The 20092-nt window shown below is 42.1% G+C and overlaps 2 protein-coding genes and 1 long non-coding RNA gene across 4 annotated transcripts in view; 1 reads left to right on the forward strand and 2 right to left on the reverse strand.

Annotated features, from left to right (window-relative positions):
- LOC138961849 (periodic tryptophan protein 1 homolog) overlaps positions 1 to 20092 on the reverse strand; it is a gene marked incomplete in the record, with an annotated part of 270004 nt that overhangs the window by 187086 nt on the left and 62826 nt on the right.
- Positions 1 to 20092, forward strand: part of LOC138961847 (EF-hand calcium-binding domain-containing protein 6-like) — a 58409-nt gene that overhangs the window by 15222 nt on the left and 23095 nt on the right. Inside the window, exons 3-13 of the mRNA XM_070333519.1 lie at positions 1824 to 1936; positions 4378 to 4497; positions 5346 to 5437; positions 7638 to 7652; positions 14066 to 14129; positions 14523 to 14659; positions 15454 to 15572; positions 16260 to 16411; positions 17237 to 17385; positions 18219 to 18329; positions 19546 to 19666. Of these exons, the coding sequence (XP_070189620.1) occupies positions 1824 to 1936; positions 4378 to 4497; positions 5346 to 5437; positions 7638 to 7652; positions 14066 to 14129; positions 14523 to 14659; positions 15454 to 15572; positions 16260 to 16411; positions 17237 to 17385; positions 18219 to 18329; positions 19546 to 19666 (1193 nt within the window). The remainder of the gene's footprint in view (positions 1 to 1823; positions 1937 to 4377; positions 4498 to 5345; positions 5438 to 7637; positions 7653 to 14065; positions 14130 to 14522; positions 14660 to 15453; positions 15573 to 16259; positions 16412 to 17236; positions 17386 to 18218; positions 18330 to 19545; positions 19667 to 20092) is intronic.
- On the reverse strand, positions 8702 to 13451 carry LOC138961856 (uncharacterized). Of its 2 annotated transcripts, XR_011454325.1 has the most exons (3): positions 12235 to 13451; positions 11384 to 11474; positions 8702 to 10361 (listed from the first exon to the last, which is right to left on the reverse strand). It is a non-coding gene; the product is annotated as an uncharacterized lncRNA (long non-coding RNA). The 2 variants fall into 2 exon arrangements; XR_011454324.1 differs by lacking the exon at positions 12235 to 13451 and having other exon boundaries at positions 11384 to 11905.

Genomic DNA, 20092 nt, shown 5'->3' on the forward strand with positions numbered 1-20092 from the left:
AAGAACTACAGTCTAGCTGTCAGGAAAAGGTGGTCCAGTGCAAAAGTCTCTCACTCACAGCCCTGGTGTTCCAACACCAAGGTTGCCAGCCAGAATCCAAAAAGACCTTCCACTGCCAAACCTCCCACTCAGAACGTGACTGGAAGTCGTTCAACTACCGCACGCCCAAGCACTGCACCGGCAGCGAGACGGCGCAACACAAGAAACCACACTCCGTGCCCACCACCCAGACGCTGCTCTAGTCCCACAAATTCTAGTCAGACTGCCAGAAGGAGGTGTTCTAGCGCTGGGTACTCCAGGCCGGGTAGCCGTTGTTCTAGCGCGGCAAGTTCCAGACAGGGTTCAAGGGTACGATGCGCCAGTGCTAGGAGTTATGCCGCGAGGTCTCAGACAACCACGGTAGTTGAGGAAGAAGAAACTGAGCTGCAGTTCAACCTCACTGTGACTGGTGAGAATGTTTTCTTTTTCGATCAACAGTGTTTTATTTTTGTTTCATGGGGAAGCGGACCCGCTAAATAAAGGTTGAAAACCCTTTGATTGGCTGTAAAACCTTGTCTTTTTAGGTGGTCTTTATAATTCAACTTTGGGCTAATGTACTTGTGTATTTCCATCTGAGTATTTCGTTTGTCCAATACAGTGAAACCCCCCTTTTAAGACTCCCTTCTTTGTAAGACCTGTTTTCTCAGATTGTTGGAGGTCTTAAAAGGGGGGTTCCACTGTATACCTGTTGTACAAAACTGTGAAAGTGGCCTAATGTTGAGTTCGTTACATTTCATCCTCTACGTTGATAGGACTTTGGATCAGCATGTCGACTCATTGACTGTCAGCCCACAATGGCCTTCTGTCCCTAGTGCTTCATTCCCTTTCTTTTTAATCTCAAAAATGGCATTTCATGCTTGCTTGTGTGACAGGGAGACTACCGTCACCCTTCACAGCAAACTCTGCAGAGTTGTTCGCCTTTGAAGTAGGCAACACCTGTGGATTGTAGAGTTCTGTTTGTGATGGGGTCTGGCGGCTTTTGTCTCTCTGTATGTTCATGGATTCCTTTGCGAATGCATAACAGTTTTTATAGGGCTTAGAAATAAGCTCTAAAATTCTCAATCCTGTTTGATTGGACTTCGCCTCCAAAGGTGATTGTGGTGTTTCGGCACTCGGTTACATTTGGCGTCGTCGACAGGGATAGGACTCTACATGATATGTTCAGGAATGGCGTTATGGCCACTGAATCATTTTTCGTGCTGTTCCCATTCCACGAACCTGGGAGGGACCTAAGCTTGGCTGGTCCATGGTTCGGAACTTTGGGGACAAAGTTCATTCAAACGGGGGCGAGTGTGACAGGGAGACTACCGTCGCCCTTCACAGAAGACTGCAGAGTTGTTCGCCTTTGAAGTAGGCAACACCTGTGGATTGTAGAGTTCTGTTTGTGATGGGGTCTGGCGGCTTTTGTCTCTCTGTATGTTCATGGATTCCTTTGCGAATGCATAACAGTTTTTATAGGGCTTAGAAATAAGCTCTAAAATTCTCAATCCTGTTTGATTGGACTTCGCCTCCAAAGGTGATTGTGGTGTTTCGGCACTCGGTTACACTTGCTTCTGATCATACCTGGCACAAATCTGATTGCAGTACAGTGGAACCTCCCGTTTAAGACCCCCTAATATAAGACTCCCTCCCTTTTAAGACCAGATTTTTGGAGGTCGTAAAAAGGGGGTTCCACTGTACATGTACTAAAATTGGTGGTTGGTTTTTGGAAACCGCGAGGTGGGTACTTTCTTTCGCTACTTTCCTTTATTATGAAACTAATGTCTGTTTTGTTTGTGCTGCAGGTTTGATACCAGGGGAGGGCGGGGAGTACATCCCGCGGGGAAACCTGTCCACCATCGAGGTCGAGTCACTGATGAGGGAGAAGGTCCGCAGCAAATACGACAGCCTCAAACAGGTATGGGACCATGTTTCCCTCTTCCCCATGATGATCAGATGACGGATGTGGTCTGTGCTCTGTACAAACTCTACAACCTATGCAGTGCAGTTCTGTACAAACTCTACAACCTATGCAGTGCAATTCTGTACAAACTTTAGAACCTATGCAGTGCAGTTCTGTACAAACTTTAGAACCTATGCAGTGCAATTTTGTACAAACTCTACAACCTATGCAGTGCAATTCTGTACAAACTTTAGAACCTATGCAGTGCAGTTCTGTACAAACTTTAGAACCTATGCAGTGCAGTTCTGCACAAACTCTACAACCTATGCAGTGCAGTTCTGTACAAACTTTAGAACCTATGCAGTGCAATTCTGTACAAACTTTAGAACCTATGCAGTGCAGTTCTGTACAAACTTTAGAACCTATGCAGTGCAGTTCTGCACAAACTCTACAACCTGTGCAGTTCTGTACAAACTTTAGAACCTATGCAGTGCAATTCTGTACAAACTTTAGAACCTATGCAGTGCAGTTCTGTACAAACTTTAGAACCTATGCAGTGCAGTTCTGTACAAACTCTACAACCTATGCAGTGCAGTTCTGTACAAACTCTACAACCTATGCAGTGCAATTCTGTACAAACTTTAGAACCTTTGCAGGGCAATTCTGTACAAACTTTAGAAACTATGCAGTGCAATTCTGTACAAACTCTACAACATATGCAGTGCAATTCTGTACAAACTCTACAACCTATGCAGTGCAATTCTGTACAAACTTTAGAACCTATGCAGTGCAATTTTGTACAAACTCTACAACCTATGCAGGGCAATTCTGTACAAACTTTAGAACCTATGCAGTGCAGTTCTGTACAAACTTTAGAACCTATGCAGTGCAATTTTGTACAAACTCTACAACCTATGCAGTGCAATTCTGTACAAACTTTAGAACCTATGCAGTGCAGTTCTGTACAAACTTTAGAACCTATGCAGTCAGTTCTGCACAAACTCTACAACCTATGCAGTGCAATTCTGTACAAACTTTAGAACCTATGCAGTGCAATTCTGTACAAACTTTAGAACCTATGCAGTGCAATTCTGTACAAACTTTAGAACCTATGCAGTGCAATTCTGTACAAACTTTAGAACCTATGCAGTGCAGTTCTGTACAAACTTTAGAACCTATGCAGTGCAGTTCTGTACAAACTTTAGAACCTATGCAGTGCAGTTCTGTACAAACTTTAGAACCTATGCAGGGCAATTCTGTACAAACTCTACAACATATACAGTGCAATTCTGTACAAACTTTAGAACCTACCCCTTAATTAAGAGGGGAAGGCAGTGAAATAGACATATATTTAAAAGAAGATGACAGAAAAATATTTACGAAAACAATTAAATGAGAAAAGAGGGGGTAGCGCCGTACTGTAGGGCAGCTCACTTTCTCCAGTAAAAAAGCAGCCCAAATTTCCAGGAGGGTAACCTCACAGGACTAAATGAAATCTTATTCTTATCCTTAAAAACAACAAGAACTGATCAATGAGGGAATTAGATATAAACAAGCAAGCAAATAATCAGTTATGAACTAACCAGCCATCCAGGAGGACTTCTAGGAGGGCTGTATTTGTCTTAGCTTCTTTTCAACACCTTTTGTATTGAAATTAATGTTTGCTCACCATTAATAATACATGTCCTTGATGCAAGCTTTCCAAATGTACGATGTCTTAGCTTCTTTTCAACACCTTTTGTATTGAAATTAATGTTTGCGCACCATTAATAATACATGTCCTTGATGCAAGCTTTCCAAACGTACAATGTCTTAACTTCTTTTCAACATCTTTTGTCTTGAAACTAAGTTTTGCGCACCATTAATAATGCATGTCCTTGATGCAAGCTTTCCAAACGTACAATGTCTTAACTTCTTTTCAACATCTTTTGTCTTGAAACTAAGTTTTGCGCACCATTAATAATGCATGTCCTTGATGCAGGCTTTCCAAACGTACGATGTCTTAGCTTCTTTTCTACACCTTTTGTCTTGAAATTAATGTTTGCGCACCATTAATAATGCATGTCCTTGATGCATGCTTTCCAAACGTACGATCTCTTAGCTTCTTCTCAACACCTTTTGTCTTGAAATTAATGTTTGCGCACCATTAATAATGCATGTCCTTGATGCAAGCTTTCCAAACGTACAATGTCTTAACTTCTTTTCAACACCTTTTGTATTGAAATTAATGTTTGCGCACCATTAATAATACATGTCCTTGATGCAAGCTTTCCAAACGTATGATGTCTTAGCTTCTTTTCAACACCTTTTGTCTTGAAATTAATGTTTGCGCACCATTAATAATGCATGTCCTTGATGCAGGCTTTCCAAACGTACGATGTCTTAGCTTCTTTTCAACACCTTTTGTCTTGAAATCAAGTTTTGCGCACCATTAATAATGCATGTCCTTGATGCAGGCTTTCCAAATGTACGACGTGGACCAGAACGAGACGGTGACGAAAGGTGAGTTCAGGCGTGTGCTGGAGTCTTACTGCTTCCCCATGAACACCGAGCAGTTCAACACCGTTCTTAACAAGGTCAGTTCACTATGTACATATGGTTTTTTTACAGCATAAAACTACACTTCTGTTTTGAGGTCTTTTTCGGGGCGGGGATGTAGCTCAGTCGGTAGCGCGCTGGATTTGTATCCAGTTGGCCGCTGTCAGCGTGAGTTCGTCCCCACGTTCGGCGAGAGATTTATTTCTCAGAGTCAACTTTGTGTGCAGACTCTCCTTGGTGTCCAAACACCCCCGTGTGTACACGCAAGCACAAGACCAAGTGCGCACGAAAAAGATCCTGTAATCCATGTCAGAGTTCGGTGGGTTATAGAAACACGAAAATACCCAGCATGCTTCCTCCGAAAACGGCGTATGGCTGCCTAAATGGCGGGGTAAAAAACGGTCATACACGTAAAATTCCACTCGTGCAAAAAACACGAGTGTACATGGGAGTTTCAGCCCACGAACGCAGAAGAAGAAGAAGAAGAAGGTCTTTTTCCACACTGAATGATTGACAGACAGATTTAGATCAACCAGGATCGAGAAGGAGTGATCATGGTTCATTCATTTATTCGTGCATTTTGGAAGCTCAGATGATATGAAATTGATTTAGTTCCAGGGGTTCCGCTCATTTCGACATTTTGCGTAAATATTGCATTATTCCTTGCACTAAATAGGGCATCAAATTACGCAAATCCGAAAAAGTTGGCACAACCCCTGATCGAGTTTATTTCAGAGCTGAATATTAAAAAATATCAACAGTAGAATGAGGTAATTATACTGCTTATATTGAGCTGTGGCTTAGTGGGTGGTATGTTACCACACAAAACTAGGCTTGCATGTTTCTTTTGCGGTCATGCTAAAGTTGCTTTTATTTACTGTTTCAGGTGGACAAGACACACTCAGGGTCCATCAAGTATGTGGACTTTCTGCAGAAGTTTTACGGTGCAGGCAACCAGTCTCGCTTGCGTCCAGTCAGGTAGGCACTCTTTCTCAATTCCAATTAAATGGTGGAGGGGGCTACATTGGAACCCCCTTTTTAATTAAGACCTCCAGAAATCTAAGAAATTCAGGTCTTAAAAAGGAAGGAATCTTAAAATGGGGGTTATGAACAGACAATCTTCTTCTTCTTCTTCTTCTTCTTCTTCTTCTTCGTTCATGGGCTTAGACTCCCACGTACACTCGTGTTTTTGCACGAGTGGAATTTTACGTGTATGACCGTTTTTACCCCGCCATTTAGGCAGCCATACGCTGTTTTCGGAGGAAGCATGCTGGATATTTTCGTGTTTCTATAACCCACCGAACTCTGACATGGATTACAGGATCTTTTCCGTGCGCACTTGGTCTTGTGCTTGCGTGTACACACGAAGGGGGATAAGCCACTAGCAGGTCGGCACATAAGTTGACCTGGGAGATCGGACAAATCTCCACACTTAACCCACCAGGCGGCCGTGGCCGGGATTCGAACCCTCGACCTTCCGATTAAGAGGCCGACGTCTTACCACCCCGCCACTGCGCCCGTCGAACAGACAATCTCAAAAACAAGGTCCTTAAAACGGGGGATCTTAAAGGGGAGTTCCACTGTACCACTATGTTGCACTTGTTGGAACACCCCGCGGGTTAGGGGGAAGAATTTACCCGATGCTCCCCAGCATGTCGTAAGAGACGACTAACGGATTCTGTTTCTCCTTTTACCCTTGTTAAGTGTTTCTTGTATAGAATATAGTCAATGTTTGTAAAGATTTTAGTCAAGCAGTATGTAAGAAATGTTAAGTCCTTTGTACTGAAAACTTGCATTCTCCCAGTAAGGTAATATATTGTACTACGTTGCAAGCCCCTAGAGCAATTTTTTGATTAGTGCTTTTGTGAACAAGAAACAATTAACAAGTGGCTCTATCCCATCTCCCCCCCTTTCCCCGTCGCGATATAACCTTCGTGGTTGAAAACGACGTTAAACACCAAATAAAGAAAGGAAGAAAGAAAGAAAGCAGTTGTTGGAACGCGATATAGTGGAAGTCCTCCGTACCATTTTGATGCCAGAAAAAAATGGGATAAGAGGAAAACATTTTAAATCTGGCTAACGGTTGTACTTGAGGTAGAAATAAGTATGCATTTGATACAAACAGGAAGGAGGGGAAGACAGTTGAGTTTGTAAAAGGATGAATGGTTCACATGCATTATGTTAAGTCCCCACCCACCCACACACACACACACACACATTAACCCAGCTGCCCTTATATCTTGCTTTAAAGCATCAAGTTTTTGTCAGCATACATTGAAAAATAAATAGGCTACATGCTCCAGATCACACACCAAACAAAAATCAAAAATGGAGAAGTGCTCAGTTCTTCCAACCACTCAACCCAATTTTATGAGGCATTTCACAGATGTTTGTTGTTGAACTCAATATGACTGCTGATATTATATGTTGACACATTCTTTTAAAAGTTCTAGAAGACATGCACAGACCTGTTTACCCTTACGATTTTGGCGTAATTTATTACGATTTTCTGCAAAAAATACGCCATTCCGCTATCCGTGTCAAGACTACGATTTTCATAAATAAAATAAAATAAAAAAATATTTTTTTTTAATTTTTTTTTTTTTTTTTATTTTATCAATTTACATGTTTGGCATTGTTTTTTTCAATGGCAAAATGGGGTGAAAAAGCACAGGACTGACCAGAGATCATGTCTGTATGATGAGACGCTGGAGAGCCTTATTCTAGTGGTGAAGTCTCGCCCTCACTCATTTGGCAAGCGCAAGTACAGTAGAGAAGCGCTTGACACACTGAGAAAGGCCTACTACGAGCAAAAGAAAAAGAATCAGTGATGCATGTGCTTTTGGTGTGATCTTCTTTGAAATTATGATGACTACAAAAACTGACTGATGTGTTTTGTTTGTGAATGGTGGATATATGTGCATGATTGCGTTTCGCAGACACAGTTGTCATGTGCGTTGTAATTGGCGACGAATTTTGGATGATTACTATTTTTGTGCCAGGATTACTATTTTTGGGGCTGAGCATTACTCCAAAACACTTATGGGGGTAAACAGGTCTGCATGCATTTAGTTTAATTTGGTCTGATAAGTGAGAGCTGAAATAATTTCTTGAATCTTAGAATAAACTGGTAACAAGAACAAATCATCTCAATTTGATCATTGTGATTTTGTTGCAGTGCCTTTATTTTGGGGTAACTAATTTGACATACAATTCCTTCTTTATGTAGCATAGCACTTTTGCATGACAAAAAACACTTCACGTCTTGCTTGTTCTATCAGTTTATAAACAACTATTGTTATCTAGTTTGTTTACTGTAGTGTATCTTTATCTTCCAGACATCTTTTAGATCTGTATTTTCTTATGCAGTAGCCTCAGAGGCACAGTAGATTCTTAGTTTCTAAATTTGATTTGTTTCTTGTTACCATGCATGTTCAGGCAACACATGAAAATACATGTGCAAAAGGTGATTAATTGAATGTAACAAGAATCACCTGCAAATGTAGGCACATTTTAAGAATGTTTGTTTGTTTGTTTGTATGTTTGTTTGTATGTTTGTTTGCTTGTGTTCCATTCCATGAATGAGTATTTGCATGAAGTACAGCACAAGCCATACACACCTTCACTGCTTTAAGCATGCATGTACTCAGTCTAAAGGAGGCACAGACTTTTGACAGAGGTGTTTTGTTTGTTTGTATGTTTGCAGGAATTCAATTCTTGAAATAGCACATTACCTGAAGATTAGTATTTTACCATTTTCATTTCAGTAGGATTTTGTTTTTAATGCTCTACGTGGTTGCATATTCATAGAAAGGCCACATTTTGGTCTGTTAGAAGCTTTTTCCAACCACTGAGTGTAGAAAAGAATGGGAAATGGATGGGTGATTGAATACATTTTTTGGACGCAAATGGAAAGTGGTGCCATAGAAAGGAACAAAGACACTGAATTTATTAAAAGATGAACCTTGATTGTCTGGTTGTCAAATTGATAAGTTTTATCAAAGAAACTACAATGGGAAGAAGGATAACTTCCTCATTGGGCATGCTTAGAAATGAGAATGGCTAAATACGAGTTATTCCCCTTTTCTACATGCTGATCAGGCTGTCTCCTGCTTTGTCATGACTAGTACAGTCGATCTTTCTCATGCTGTGACTTGCTTTATTTTCACATTTTCGGTATTTAAAACAGCAAACACACACACACACACACACACACACACACATACACTGAAGAAGTTTCCATTCTGATTCGGTTATTTTATTTGGTGCTATATGTTTGCTTCACATTGTTTCTTCTTTTACATTGCTTTGGGTATCCCAATTCGCTAAACACATCCATAATGCATGCATGGCTCATTCGAAAGAGGGCAACTGAACAACTGATGCCCAATAGCAATAAATACTGAACAACTGAACAATAAATAGCAATAAATGATGACAGTGCCAAGTTTTTAAGTACAAAGTGAAATCATGTGACTGGACAAAGGCACAATTACAAAATACAAATAAAAAAATCGAGGCCCATTTTAATTAAGTTCTCAGCTCATGGGGAAGCATAAGGTGACCCTAGAAACCGAAATTAGGAGACCTCCCGCCCCCAGGGCAGACTACAAAAAAAAAGGGGGGGGGGGGGTGCTAATTTGTGAAAAAGTATAAAAGGAATCAAAAACTGTATACATGTATTTAGTTAATACCCCAAAAATTGTATAGTATATACAATGTCAGACCCTAAAGAAAGTTTGTTAGTCATTGCTTAGGCAAAAAAGCAAAATAGTCTGTTTACGGTATCCCGACCAACCCTATTTTTTCCCCGCCAACCCTAGACTTTTTTTTTGGCATTTGGAGAAAAAGAAAGAAAAAAAAATCAATTTTGTTCCTGTTTTTTTGCAAAATAATTTAAAAAGATGGTTATAAAAAAAAATTAAGAAAAGCCGACCTACCGACCCTCTTTTTGTGTGCCTATGTTACTGTGAACAGACTAAAAGGTACATGTATCACAAACAACACACCAGGGATGCTACTCCCCCCTTAAAAATAGCCATGAGTCATAGGTGTGACGTTTGAATCTTTTAGGTAAATAAAACCATAGGCAATTGATCGGAAATATCAGTAAAAATCTTGTATATACTATACAATTTTTGGGGTATTAACAAAATACATGTATACAGTTTTTGTAAACAAGTTTATTATTTGTTTGCTTGGACCAATCCTCTTGCCGAAGAGTTTTACAATAAAAATTGATTTTACGTCAAAAATATCACAGGAATATCGAATGTTGAGGTAAGGCTGGGATAGCCAAGTTCAAGAATAACGGAAGGTGACTTGAATCTTTTTGAAAATGTATAAAAATATAGATGGTAGGCAATTCAAAATTAAAAAAAGGACTCTCGGAGCATGGACTTAATGAGTCAAAAATTAAAGAAGGCTCTATGAGCCGAAGTACATGTTTTGTCTATTGTCTTTTTTTATTTTGAATTCCCTACCATCTGTATTTTGATACAATTTTGGACCCTCTTTGTACGGAGAGAGTTGGCAATTGTTAATCACATTCTCTCATCTCATTGACTCTCCTTCGGCTCCTTGGTAACATGCGTTCCCGTCTCTGCCAGGATTGGACACAGCAGCAGATAAACGGTAAATATGTAACAGGCATAAATGGCAAAATAGCTCGCCTCGCCTGATAATATATGAGACAACTGTTCTATTACAAAGTCTTTCTTGGGAGGCTTGGCTAATTTACTCGCTCGTTTTACACGGGGTTCCATCGTTTTCTTTTCTAATCGGAAAACCTTGCTCCTCAGTTTGTTGACCTTCTGCCGAAGTTCCGCTTCACGAGGGGATGGGGAGGATGACGACTTTGATGCTTTACATCCTATGTCCTCCAGGATCGCCTGAATGTCATCTAAAAAAGAAAACACACACACAAAACACACATAAAATAACATAACCATAACAAGTTACAACCTGGAAGAAATTAAAACACGTGTAATTAAATCACAAAATGAAAATAAACAATAGCGTAGGAAGGCAGGCCAGAAATGAAGTGTATTAGCAACTATGGATACGATGTGGAACAATGATGGAATTGACCTTGTTTGGTACTGAATGGGTGAGGCCATTAGAACTGTACCCACGGAATACGCGCTATATAAGCTTCATATTGATTGATTGATTGATTGATTAGGACAACAGTATCAGGTAAACTCCTCACACACCATGCCTCTTTCTTTCTTTCTTTATTTGGTGTTTAACGTCGTTTTCAACCACGAAGCTTATATCGCGACGGGGAATGGGGGGGGGGGGGGGGGGGGGGGGGAGATGGGAATAGAGCCACTTAATTGTTTCTTGTTACACCATGCCTCTAACAGGATATGTTTCCCATCTTTACGTGTGGGAACTACAGGTACAATTTCATCCATCCATGCATCTGCCCTATACAGCTTCTTCTTCTTCTTCTTCTTCTGCGTTCGTGGGCTGAAACTCCCACGTGCACTCATTTTTTTTGCACAAGTGGAATTTTACGTGTATGACCGTTTTTACCCCGCCATTTAGGCAGCCATACGCCGCTTTCGGAGGAAGCATGCGGGGTATTTTTGTGTTTCTAAAACCCACCGAACTCTGACATGGATTACAGGATCTTTTTCGTGCGTACTTGGTCTTGTGCTTGCGTGTACACATGAAGGGGGATAAGTCACTAGCAGGTCTGCACATAAGTTGACCTGGGAGATCGGAAACATCTCCGCACTTAACCCACCAGGCGGCCGCGACCGGGATTCGAACCCTCGACCTTCCGAGTTAATAGACCGACGTCTTACCACCCCGCCACAGCGCCCGTCACCCTATACAGCAATTATCAACTATGTAATGGATGGGTTTAAACATTTTTTGATGTCAGGGTGTTCTACATGGTTAAAAATCTCTTACCTGGTTGAACAATTTGTGCATCAGGCGACAGGTCGGTGCTGGCTTCATTTGTAGCTACCCTTTGCGATGGTGGCTTCCTCCCACTAGCAACCTGCAAATGCACAGCTCTTTAACTGACAAACTCACAACCAACACCCAGTCACAATGAAACAATTCTCCCAATTTCATGGCATTGGTCTTAGGCCACACAAAAAAGTGTATGTTTCTGGTAAGGCAAAACAAAAAATAATCTGTTTACGGTATCCGGACCGACCCTATTTTTTTCCCACCGGCCCTAGACTTTTTGGGGGCATTAAAAAATAAAATTAAAATATTCAGATGGCTAAAATACAAAAATAAAAAGCCGACCTACCGACGCTATTTTTGGGGGGCCTATGTTACCTTAAACAGACTTTTTTGTGGCCTAACATGACTAAAGGTGGAGATTTTTTTTCTAAACTTTTTTTTTTAAACCATCTTTTTAACTTATTTTGTTGAAAAACAGGAAAACAATTGATTTTCGAATACCCCTTTTATTTTTGAAAATGCAGGAAAACATAGGTAGGGTCAGGTGACCAGAAACATACAACTTTTTTGTTGTTGACGCCGACCCTATACTCTTTTTGCCATTTGGGGCTGTTTTTTGGCAAAATAAGTTCATCATATCATCATAATCAAGACGTCGATCCAAAATAAGTAACTTTTTTTTGTTGGCCTTATCATTTTTTTGCGCAAATGCAAACAGGCATTATTTGATGGGAACAATGCTGTTTTTTTCAATTCTTATCTGCCTCAAACTTGTCATTACTCAACCTGCATTTAATAGTGTGCTTCTTTGGTTTGCAAAAACCTAAAACCAATAAATAAATAACCTTCGGTGGTGGATTGGGCACTGCAAACAATGTCGGGACAGCATTCCACACAAGTGATCCTCTCTGCAGGATTGTTTTACTGGTTGGCCTCAAAGTGATCAGTACAAAGCTTGAGACCTTGAACATCAGCTGGCTGCAGCTTTTCAAAGTCCTCTCGCTTGTGAATTGCATCCATATTCTGCACCTAGTTTGACAATAAAAACAACAATGTTATTGTTAAACTAAGCAAAAAGGAAAGACAAAAAAAGCTAAATCAGATCTTCAGTCTAAATCTAACGCTCTGCCTGAACGCAAAACGGATGAGTGATGTACTTTTGTACTGTAGTTTTCCCGTAAGCAAGGTTTGATAAAGTATTCGGCAAATATGCCCACGGGTTGTTTTGTACTGACTGCTGACTCACACTCGATCACAGTTGAGTACTCGCTGACGCTGTAGTCTACTGAGTGAGTTGACTCGAGCCATTGCATTCTCATTCTGAAGAAGGTAAACCTGATGAAATAATCACTGCACAACCCACCTTTTTATATTTAGTCAAGTTTTGACTAAATATTTTAACATCGAGGGGGAATCGAAACGAGGGTATGGTGTATGTGCGTCTGTCTGTGTGTGTGTGTGTGTAGAGCGATTCAGACTAAACTACTGGACCGATCTTTATGAAATTTGACATGAGAGTTCCTGGGTATGAAATCCCCGAACGTTTTTTTCATTTTTTTGATAAATGTCTTTGATGACGTCATATCCGGCTTTTCGTGAAAGTTGAGGCGGCACTGTCACGCCCTCATTTTTCAACCAAATTGGTTGAAATTTTCGTCAAGTACTCTTCGACGAAGCCCGGGGTTCGGTATTGCATTTCAGCTTGGTGGCTTAAAAATTAATTAATGACTTTGGTCATTAAAAATCTGAAAATTGTAAAAAAAAATAAAAATTTATAAAACGATCCAAATTTACGTTTATCTTATTCTCCATCACTTGCCGATTCCAAAAACATATAAATATGTTATATTCGGATTAAAAACAAGCTCTGAAAATTAAATATATAAAAATTATTATCAAATTTTTTTCCCCGAAATCAATTTAAAAACACTTTCATCTTATTCCTTGTCGGTTCCTGATTCCAAAAATATATAGATATGATATGTTTGGATTAAAAACACGCTCAGAAAGTTAAAACGAAGAGAGGTACAGAAAAGCGTGCTATCCTTCTCAGCGCAACGAATACCCCGCTCTTCTTGTCCATTCCACGTGCACTGCCTTTGCCACGGGCGGTGGAGTGACGATGCTACGAGTATACGGTCTTGCTGCGTTGCGTTGCGTTCAGTTTCATTCTGTGAGTTCGACAGCTACTTGACTAAATATTGTATTTTCGCCTTACGCGACTTGTTTCTTCTTTAGGGAACTTGTGGAAAGTTTTCCCGAAGCAGCTCTGTTTGTAACGGGCGTTCTTGCAACAAAAAGCCGAGCACAATTTACCACCACCTCGCACGCGATCGGTACCTACGCGATCCGCCATTTTGTTTTCGCCGCCAGCATGTAACTAGGGACGATAACCCACAAACACTTTTTCGCATTTTCTTCGCAAGTTCCACGTCTTCCTCATGTACAGTGTTTGGTTTTATACAAAACTGTGAATTCGAAGGTTATTTTGGCTAAATCTAGATTGATGCTGTGATCAGTGTAGGCTGACAATTTATGAACCGACAGCTTTAATCAGTACACGCGTCAGTGGCTGTGTCCAGATACGTATCAATAATCAAGATTAAAAAAGACTCAGTGATGTATGGGTGTCATAGATGTGCCAGTATATCTAATGGGTTGTTGCTCATTTTTCAGATCTGGACCTGGTGCTCCCAGAGAAGTCAATATGGACGTCATTGAAAGACTCCTGAGAGACAAGGTACACACTTTGTTTTTGTATTCCAGTTTATTATGTTGTGTATTTACACAGCGTCCTTGGGTGGATGATGTGTAAATTTGTTTTCCCTTCAGAGGCAACAGTAGTTTTTACATCAAATTTTGGACTGTTTCGAATGTGGGCTAAGGGGGAACATTTCAATAGGTAGTAAATGTAACCGGATAGCGGGTTGATCATAGCAGAACTTATTGTGCACATGTGATGTTAGGACTCAGAGGAGAGTCTGCACAAAGTTGACTCTGGGACATAAATCCCATGCAAAACATGGGTGTCAAACCTATAACAAACTGGTTGCAAAGCCAGTGCCGCTACCCCGCCCAATATAGAGGAATTGTTTACCTGTAATTACTCATTACCTGTTTCTCTGTGTAACAGATCAGCCAGAACCTAAAGTCAGTGGTGCGCGGCATGCAGCTGTTTGACTACAACATGGACGGCAAGATCCAGAGACATGAACTGAGGCGCGTCCTGGAGAACTACTGCTTCAAGTTCACAGACACACAGTTTGACAAGTAAGACTGCAATCTACCGAACGTTGTTTATGCCTTCAGACCTTGGGATGACTATCACTCTTGCCAAAGTTTCCATACTGAAATGCTGTATTGCTGGCATTTTGGAAACAAAACAAACTTCAGTCCTCTGATTTGAATCTGTTAACCCCTTCGACCTGATGGATATTTCAAGCTCATATCTCTTGCGACCTTTCAATCATGGCAAAGCATGCGGGACCTCTAGCAAGAGATGCAAAAAGTCAATTTAGTCAGCTCTCATAACATTCATGCATAACAAAGAGCATGTGGTACGGATATATTGCGAGAGCTGCTGAGATTCCCCAAAGGTCCATGGGTGTTACTCTTCCGGCTTTTGTCGGATTTCCGGTTTTTGAAAAAATCTGAAGCCGGAAATTCCGGTTTTCCGGGTTTTAAAAAAAAAGCAAAAAAAAAGCTTCGTTTCGCTAAGTTGAAATAACGAGCAGCGGTTCCGATCCGACTTTTGACACCGGTTCGCGTGCTTTCTCGGTTCGCTCCCTTGGATTTGCCGCCATCTTGCTTATTATGATTTGGTTTCGTCGGTGTCCAGAAACTTTCTTTCAAACTTGAGCATTTTGGACCCCTGCCTTTCAGGTTTTTTGATTTTTCCCAGTAACACCCATGAAGGTCTGTTGTACGTGTTTTGGTTTGCAGTAGCACCTGAAAAGTCAGACCCTTCAGGTGAAACGGCACCTGAAATACAAGTTTCTGACACTGTCTATTGTCCATGTGGACTAAGGGTTAGTGGTGCTGATGTGGTGTGACGTTTCTTTCAGATTGTGGCTGCGCTATGACTTCCATCATACAGGGCTAGTCAACTACAGAGACTTCTTGCAGCGTCTGGGTGTCAACGCCAAACTTCAGGGGAAACCACCCGCAAATAACGCTGCAGGAGGTAAGAGTTTGAATATTAGCTTGTGTGTCTGTGTGTGTCCTTGAAAGTGTGGACATTGATTTTGTTCTGGCTCTAGCTATTTTAAAGTTTAGTTGCGCTGTACAATACAATGGAACCCCCCTTTTAAGACCTCCCCAAATCTGAGCAAATCAGGTCTTAAAAAGGAGGGGGTCTTGTTTGTTTGTTCGTTCATGGGCTGAAACTCCCACGGCTTTTACGTGTGTGACCGTTTTTACCCCGCCATTTAGGCAGCCATACGCCGCTTTCGGAGGAAGCATGCTGGGTATTTTCGTGTTTCTATAACCCACCGAACTCTGACATGGATTACAGGATCTTTTTCGTGCGCACTTGGTCTTGTGCTTGCGTGTACACACGGGGGTGTTCGGACACCGAGGAGAGTCTACACACAAAGTTGACTCTGAGAAATAAATCTCTCGCCGAACGTGGGGACGAACTCACGCTGACAGCGGCCAACTGGATACAAATCCAGCGCGCTACTGACTGAGCTACATCCCCGCCCAGGAGGGGATCTTAAAATGGGGGAAATTTACAGAGGTAATGAACAGAGAATCTGAGAAAACATGGTATTAACACAGAGGGAGTCTAAAAAGTGGGGGTCTTAAAAGGGAGGTTTCACTGTCATATTTATTGCAAGGTATGAAGATTGTGACTGCTTTGTGTGTGTAGCGTTGAAGTGGCCAGCAGTGGTCAACCAGCAGCAGCACCAGGCGTTGGCCAGTCAGTTCGCCAGCACGCGGGTCAGGGAGCAGCACAAGCAGGACGAGGCTTTGCTACAGGTCCTCAACTTTGACCAGATTGAGATCGAGTTCCGCAGTCGGGTCAGTGCATTTTTATTTTAAAAACTGTTGTTAAGCAAACGAACAGGGTGACACAGTAGTCTTCCTTTGGCAAAGGCAGTTGCTCTGCATTGATGGAATTGTGTCTGTACCGAAGCGTGAGCTATGTATAGTAGCTCAACGTTTTTGATATGTTGGAAGATAGCACACCAGTGAGATATGGAGTATCACTTTGTGATGGGGTCTGACTGCTGTTGTCACCTTGTTTACTCCTGGGAACCGTTGCGTACCCATGGCAGTTATTATAGCGCTATTAAAATAGCTCTCAAATCTCAATCCTGTTTGACTGCCTCCAAAGGGTTTTTTTGTTTTTTTGTTGCTTAACGCCCAGCCGACCACAAAGGGCCATATCAGTGCTGCTTTGACATATAACGTGCACCACACACAAGACAGAAGTCGCAGCACAGGCTTCATGTCTCACCCAGTCACATTATACTGACACCGGACCAACCAGTCCTAGCACTAACCCCATAATGCCAGACGCCAGGCGGAGCAGCCACTAGATTGACAATTTGAAAGTCTTAGGTATGACCCGGTCGGGGTTCGAACCCACGACCTCCCGATCATGGGGCGGACGCCTTACCACTAGACCAACCGTGCCGGTCCTCCAAAGGTGATTGTTGTGCTTCCTGCACTCAATTATAAGAACAATAAGAAACTTTGCTAAGAAAAAAAAAATGAACAAAAATACGTGATTTAAGATAGAAGAATTGTTAGCCTGACAAAGTTTTAGAACTGAATGAATGGTCTTACACTCTATCTCTGGTACAAGTCTTTGAATGAATCCCAATATCTTGTTGTGTGCAGATGAGGGACAACTATCAGCGGCTGAAGAAAGCGTTCATGGCACTAGACAGGCACCTGGACGGCTTTGTCACCATTGAGGACCTGCGCGCGATCCTGTCCAACTTCACCCTCCCCATGTCCGACCAGCTCTTCGCCCAGCTCATGGCAAGGTGAGGAACACAACAGAATTGCGAATGTGTGTTCATGTTTGAAACAGTGGAGGCACATTGGCCTAGTGTATAAGATGCTCGCCTCCCACGCGGAAGGTCGCAGGGTTCAAATCCTGGTTCTGCCTGTTAGGTTAACGGAGGAGATTAGTTCGCTCTCCAAGGACAACTTACGTGCAGACCTGCTAGTGCCTTATCCCCCTTTGTGTGTACACGCAAGCACAAGACCAAGTGCGCACGGAAAAGATCCTGTAATTCATGTCAGAGTTTGGTGGGTTATAGAAACACGAAAACTTCCAGCATACTTTCTCCGAAAGGGGCATATGGCTGCCTGTATGGTGGGGTAAAAATGACCATACACGTAAAAACGTGGGAGTTTCAGCCCATGATCAGAAATGTTGCTGGCAGTGAAATTTGGTGAGTCAAGGGATGATTAGTGCAAAGTGATTGATAGGGTTTAATGAGATGAAACGTCAATGAAAGTTCAAATAGAGGTACCCACGCACTAATATTTAGACACACTATTAACACATGCACACAAGGATGTCTGCGTGTATGTGCACAGACGCACACAAACATGCATGCAACCCCCCCCACACACACACACACACGCACACACACACACAAACACACATACACACACACACACTCAATACTCTATTCTTTTAGCAACTGAGTGCTCAGAGAACTGCAGGGAACGTAATGTTGCTGTGTACAAGAATAATGGTTCCTCAACAGTCGAACTGAAAGCAGTTTGAGGTGTACAGATTCATAACAATATTTTACAGATTTACATCGACTAAACAGCTTAATTGAAAGCTTTTTTCATGTCACAGGTGTGGGGTCCGAGGAACAAATCGCGTGGCCTGGGAATTGTTTCTGGAGAAATTCCAGAATCCTGTTGCTGTTGGCAACGGTCAGACAATACCAATCCAGCCCAACCACAAGTAAGTTTGCATTCTGTCTTTTTGGAACTTCTACTGAATTCTTTCTTTAGTTTTAGGGTGTGTATATCCTGAATTTCTTTGAGGCTCTGATGTCGTGCAGTCTAATATGAGATTCCACGAGAACACCATCAGAAGACTATAAAAAGAGATGTATGTTTGAAACAGCTCAGGGGAAATAGCTCAGTCAGTAGCGGGGCTGGCTTCAAAACCAGTTGTCGCTATCAGCGTGGGTTCAATCCCCACATTCGGTGAGGGATTTATTTCCCAGAGTCAACTTTGTGCAGACTCTCCTCGGTGTGTTAACACCCCCGTGTGCATGCATGCAGCGAAAGTGTCAGGGCTTGGAAACATCAATACACGCATGCAAGGAAAAAAGCAAACTAATGGGTAGCGCCGTATACTGTATTGCAGCTCGCTTTCCCCAGGGAGAGGCAGCCCGAATTTCCATAAGGGTAACCTGACAGGACTGTATGACTCTTGTCCTTATCCTTATCCTTAAATGCTTGTCAGAGCGGGAACATGCCCCTATGATGGTTTAACCATGAGGGTTTGGTTGTTTGTTTGCTTAACGCCCAGCCGACCACGAAGGGCCATATCAGGGCGGTGCTGCTTTGACATATAACGTGCGCCACACACAAGACAGAAGTCGCAGCACAGGCTTCATGTCTCACCCAGTCACATTATTCTGACACCGGACCAACCAGTCCTAGCACTAACCCCATGATGCCAGACGCCAGGCGGAGCAGCCACTAGATTGCCAATTTTAAAGTCTTAGGTATGACCCGGCCGGGGTTCGAACCCACGACCTCCCGATCACGGGGCGGACGCCTTACCACTAGGCCAACCGTGCCGGTCCCGTGAGGGTTAAACAACACTTATCATCAAATGCTTGTCACTTGACAGTGGATATTGCCACATGTTAGGGAGGGCCAAGTGGACTTTTCATTGTAAAGAAAGATGTAGAGATACTCTTACCCAAAGGATAACCTTGGTTCTTGGTACAGTGGTACCTGTTATGCAAGGACCCTCTGATGAGAGGACACCTAACTTGACAGAAAATCTTTTGTCTCTTTAATAATCATATCTTCCAAACTGTAGCTGTCATGACAGACCAGATTCAACGCAGGGACACTTTTGGCTGGTCCCAAGGGTGTCCTGTCATCACACTGTATAAAGGTCATGATCAGACATTGTGACGGTGATTTTTCTGCGTCAGATTTCACCCGGTGATGGAGACGCAAGAGGCGGTGAGCTGGGACGCAATATGGAGACAGCTCTATAAGCACGTACAGAACGGATACTCCTCCATGAAACAGGCCTTCCTGCAGTTCGACAAGGTCAGTTTCCCTCTTCTTCTTCTTCTTCTTCTTCTTCTTCTTCTTCTTCTTCTTTCATAGGCTGAAACTCCCACATACACTCATGTTTTTGCACAAGTAGGTTTTTACATATATGGCTGTTTTTATCCGGCCATTTTTGCAGCCATACGCCGCTTTCGGGGGAGATAAGGTCAGTCAAATCAGGGTGCCTGCTCTCTTACCAGAGAATGCACCACAGTGTAAAAAGAAGTGGCGGTTTGTTTCAAGAAATGTATTCTTGTTCTCTTGCTGTGCTTGATGACCGATAATGAATGAGAAAACTACAGGGGAACCCCTCTTTTAAGACCCCCCAATTTAACCCCTTCACTGCCCACCCCGTATGTAATACGTGGTCATTTTCTGTTTATCGTACGCCCATAACCGTATCTCATACGTGGGATTTGTGTC

The sequence above is a fragment of the Littorina saxatilis genome, linkage group LG3 (assembly GCF_037325665.1).
Source record: "Littorina saxatilis isolate snail1 linkage group LG3, US_GU_Lsax_2.0, whole genome shotgun sequence".
Lineage (NCBI taxonomy): Eukaryota > Metazoa > Mollusca > Gastropoda > Littorinimorpha > Littorinidae > Littorina > Littorina saxatilis.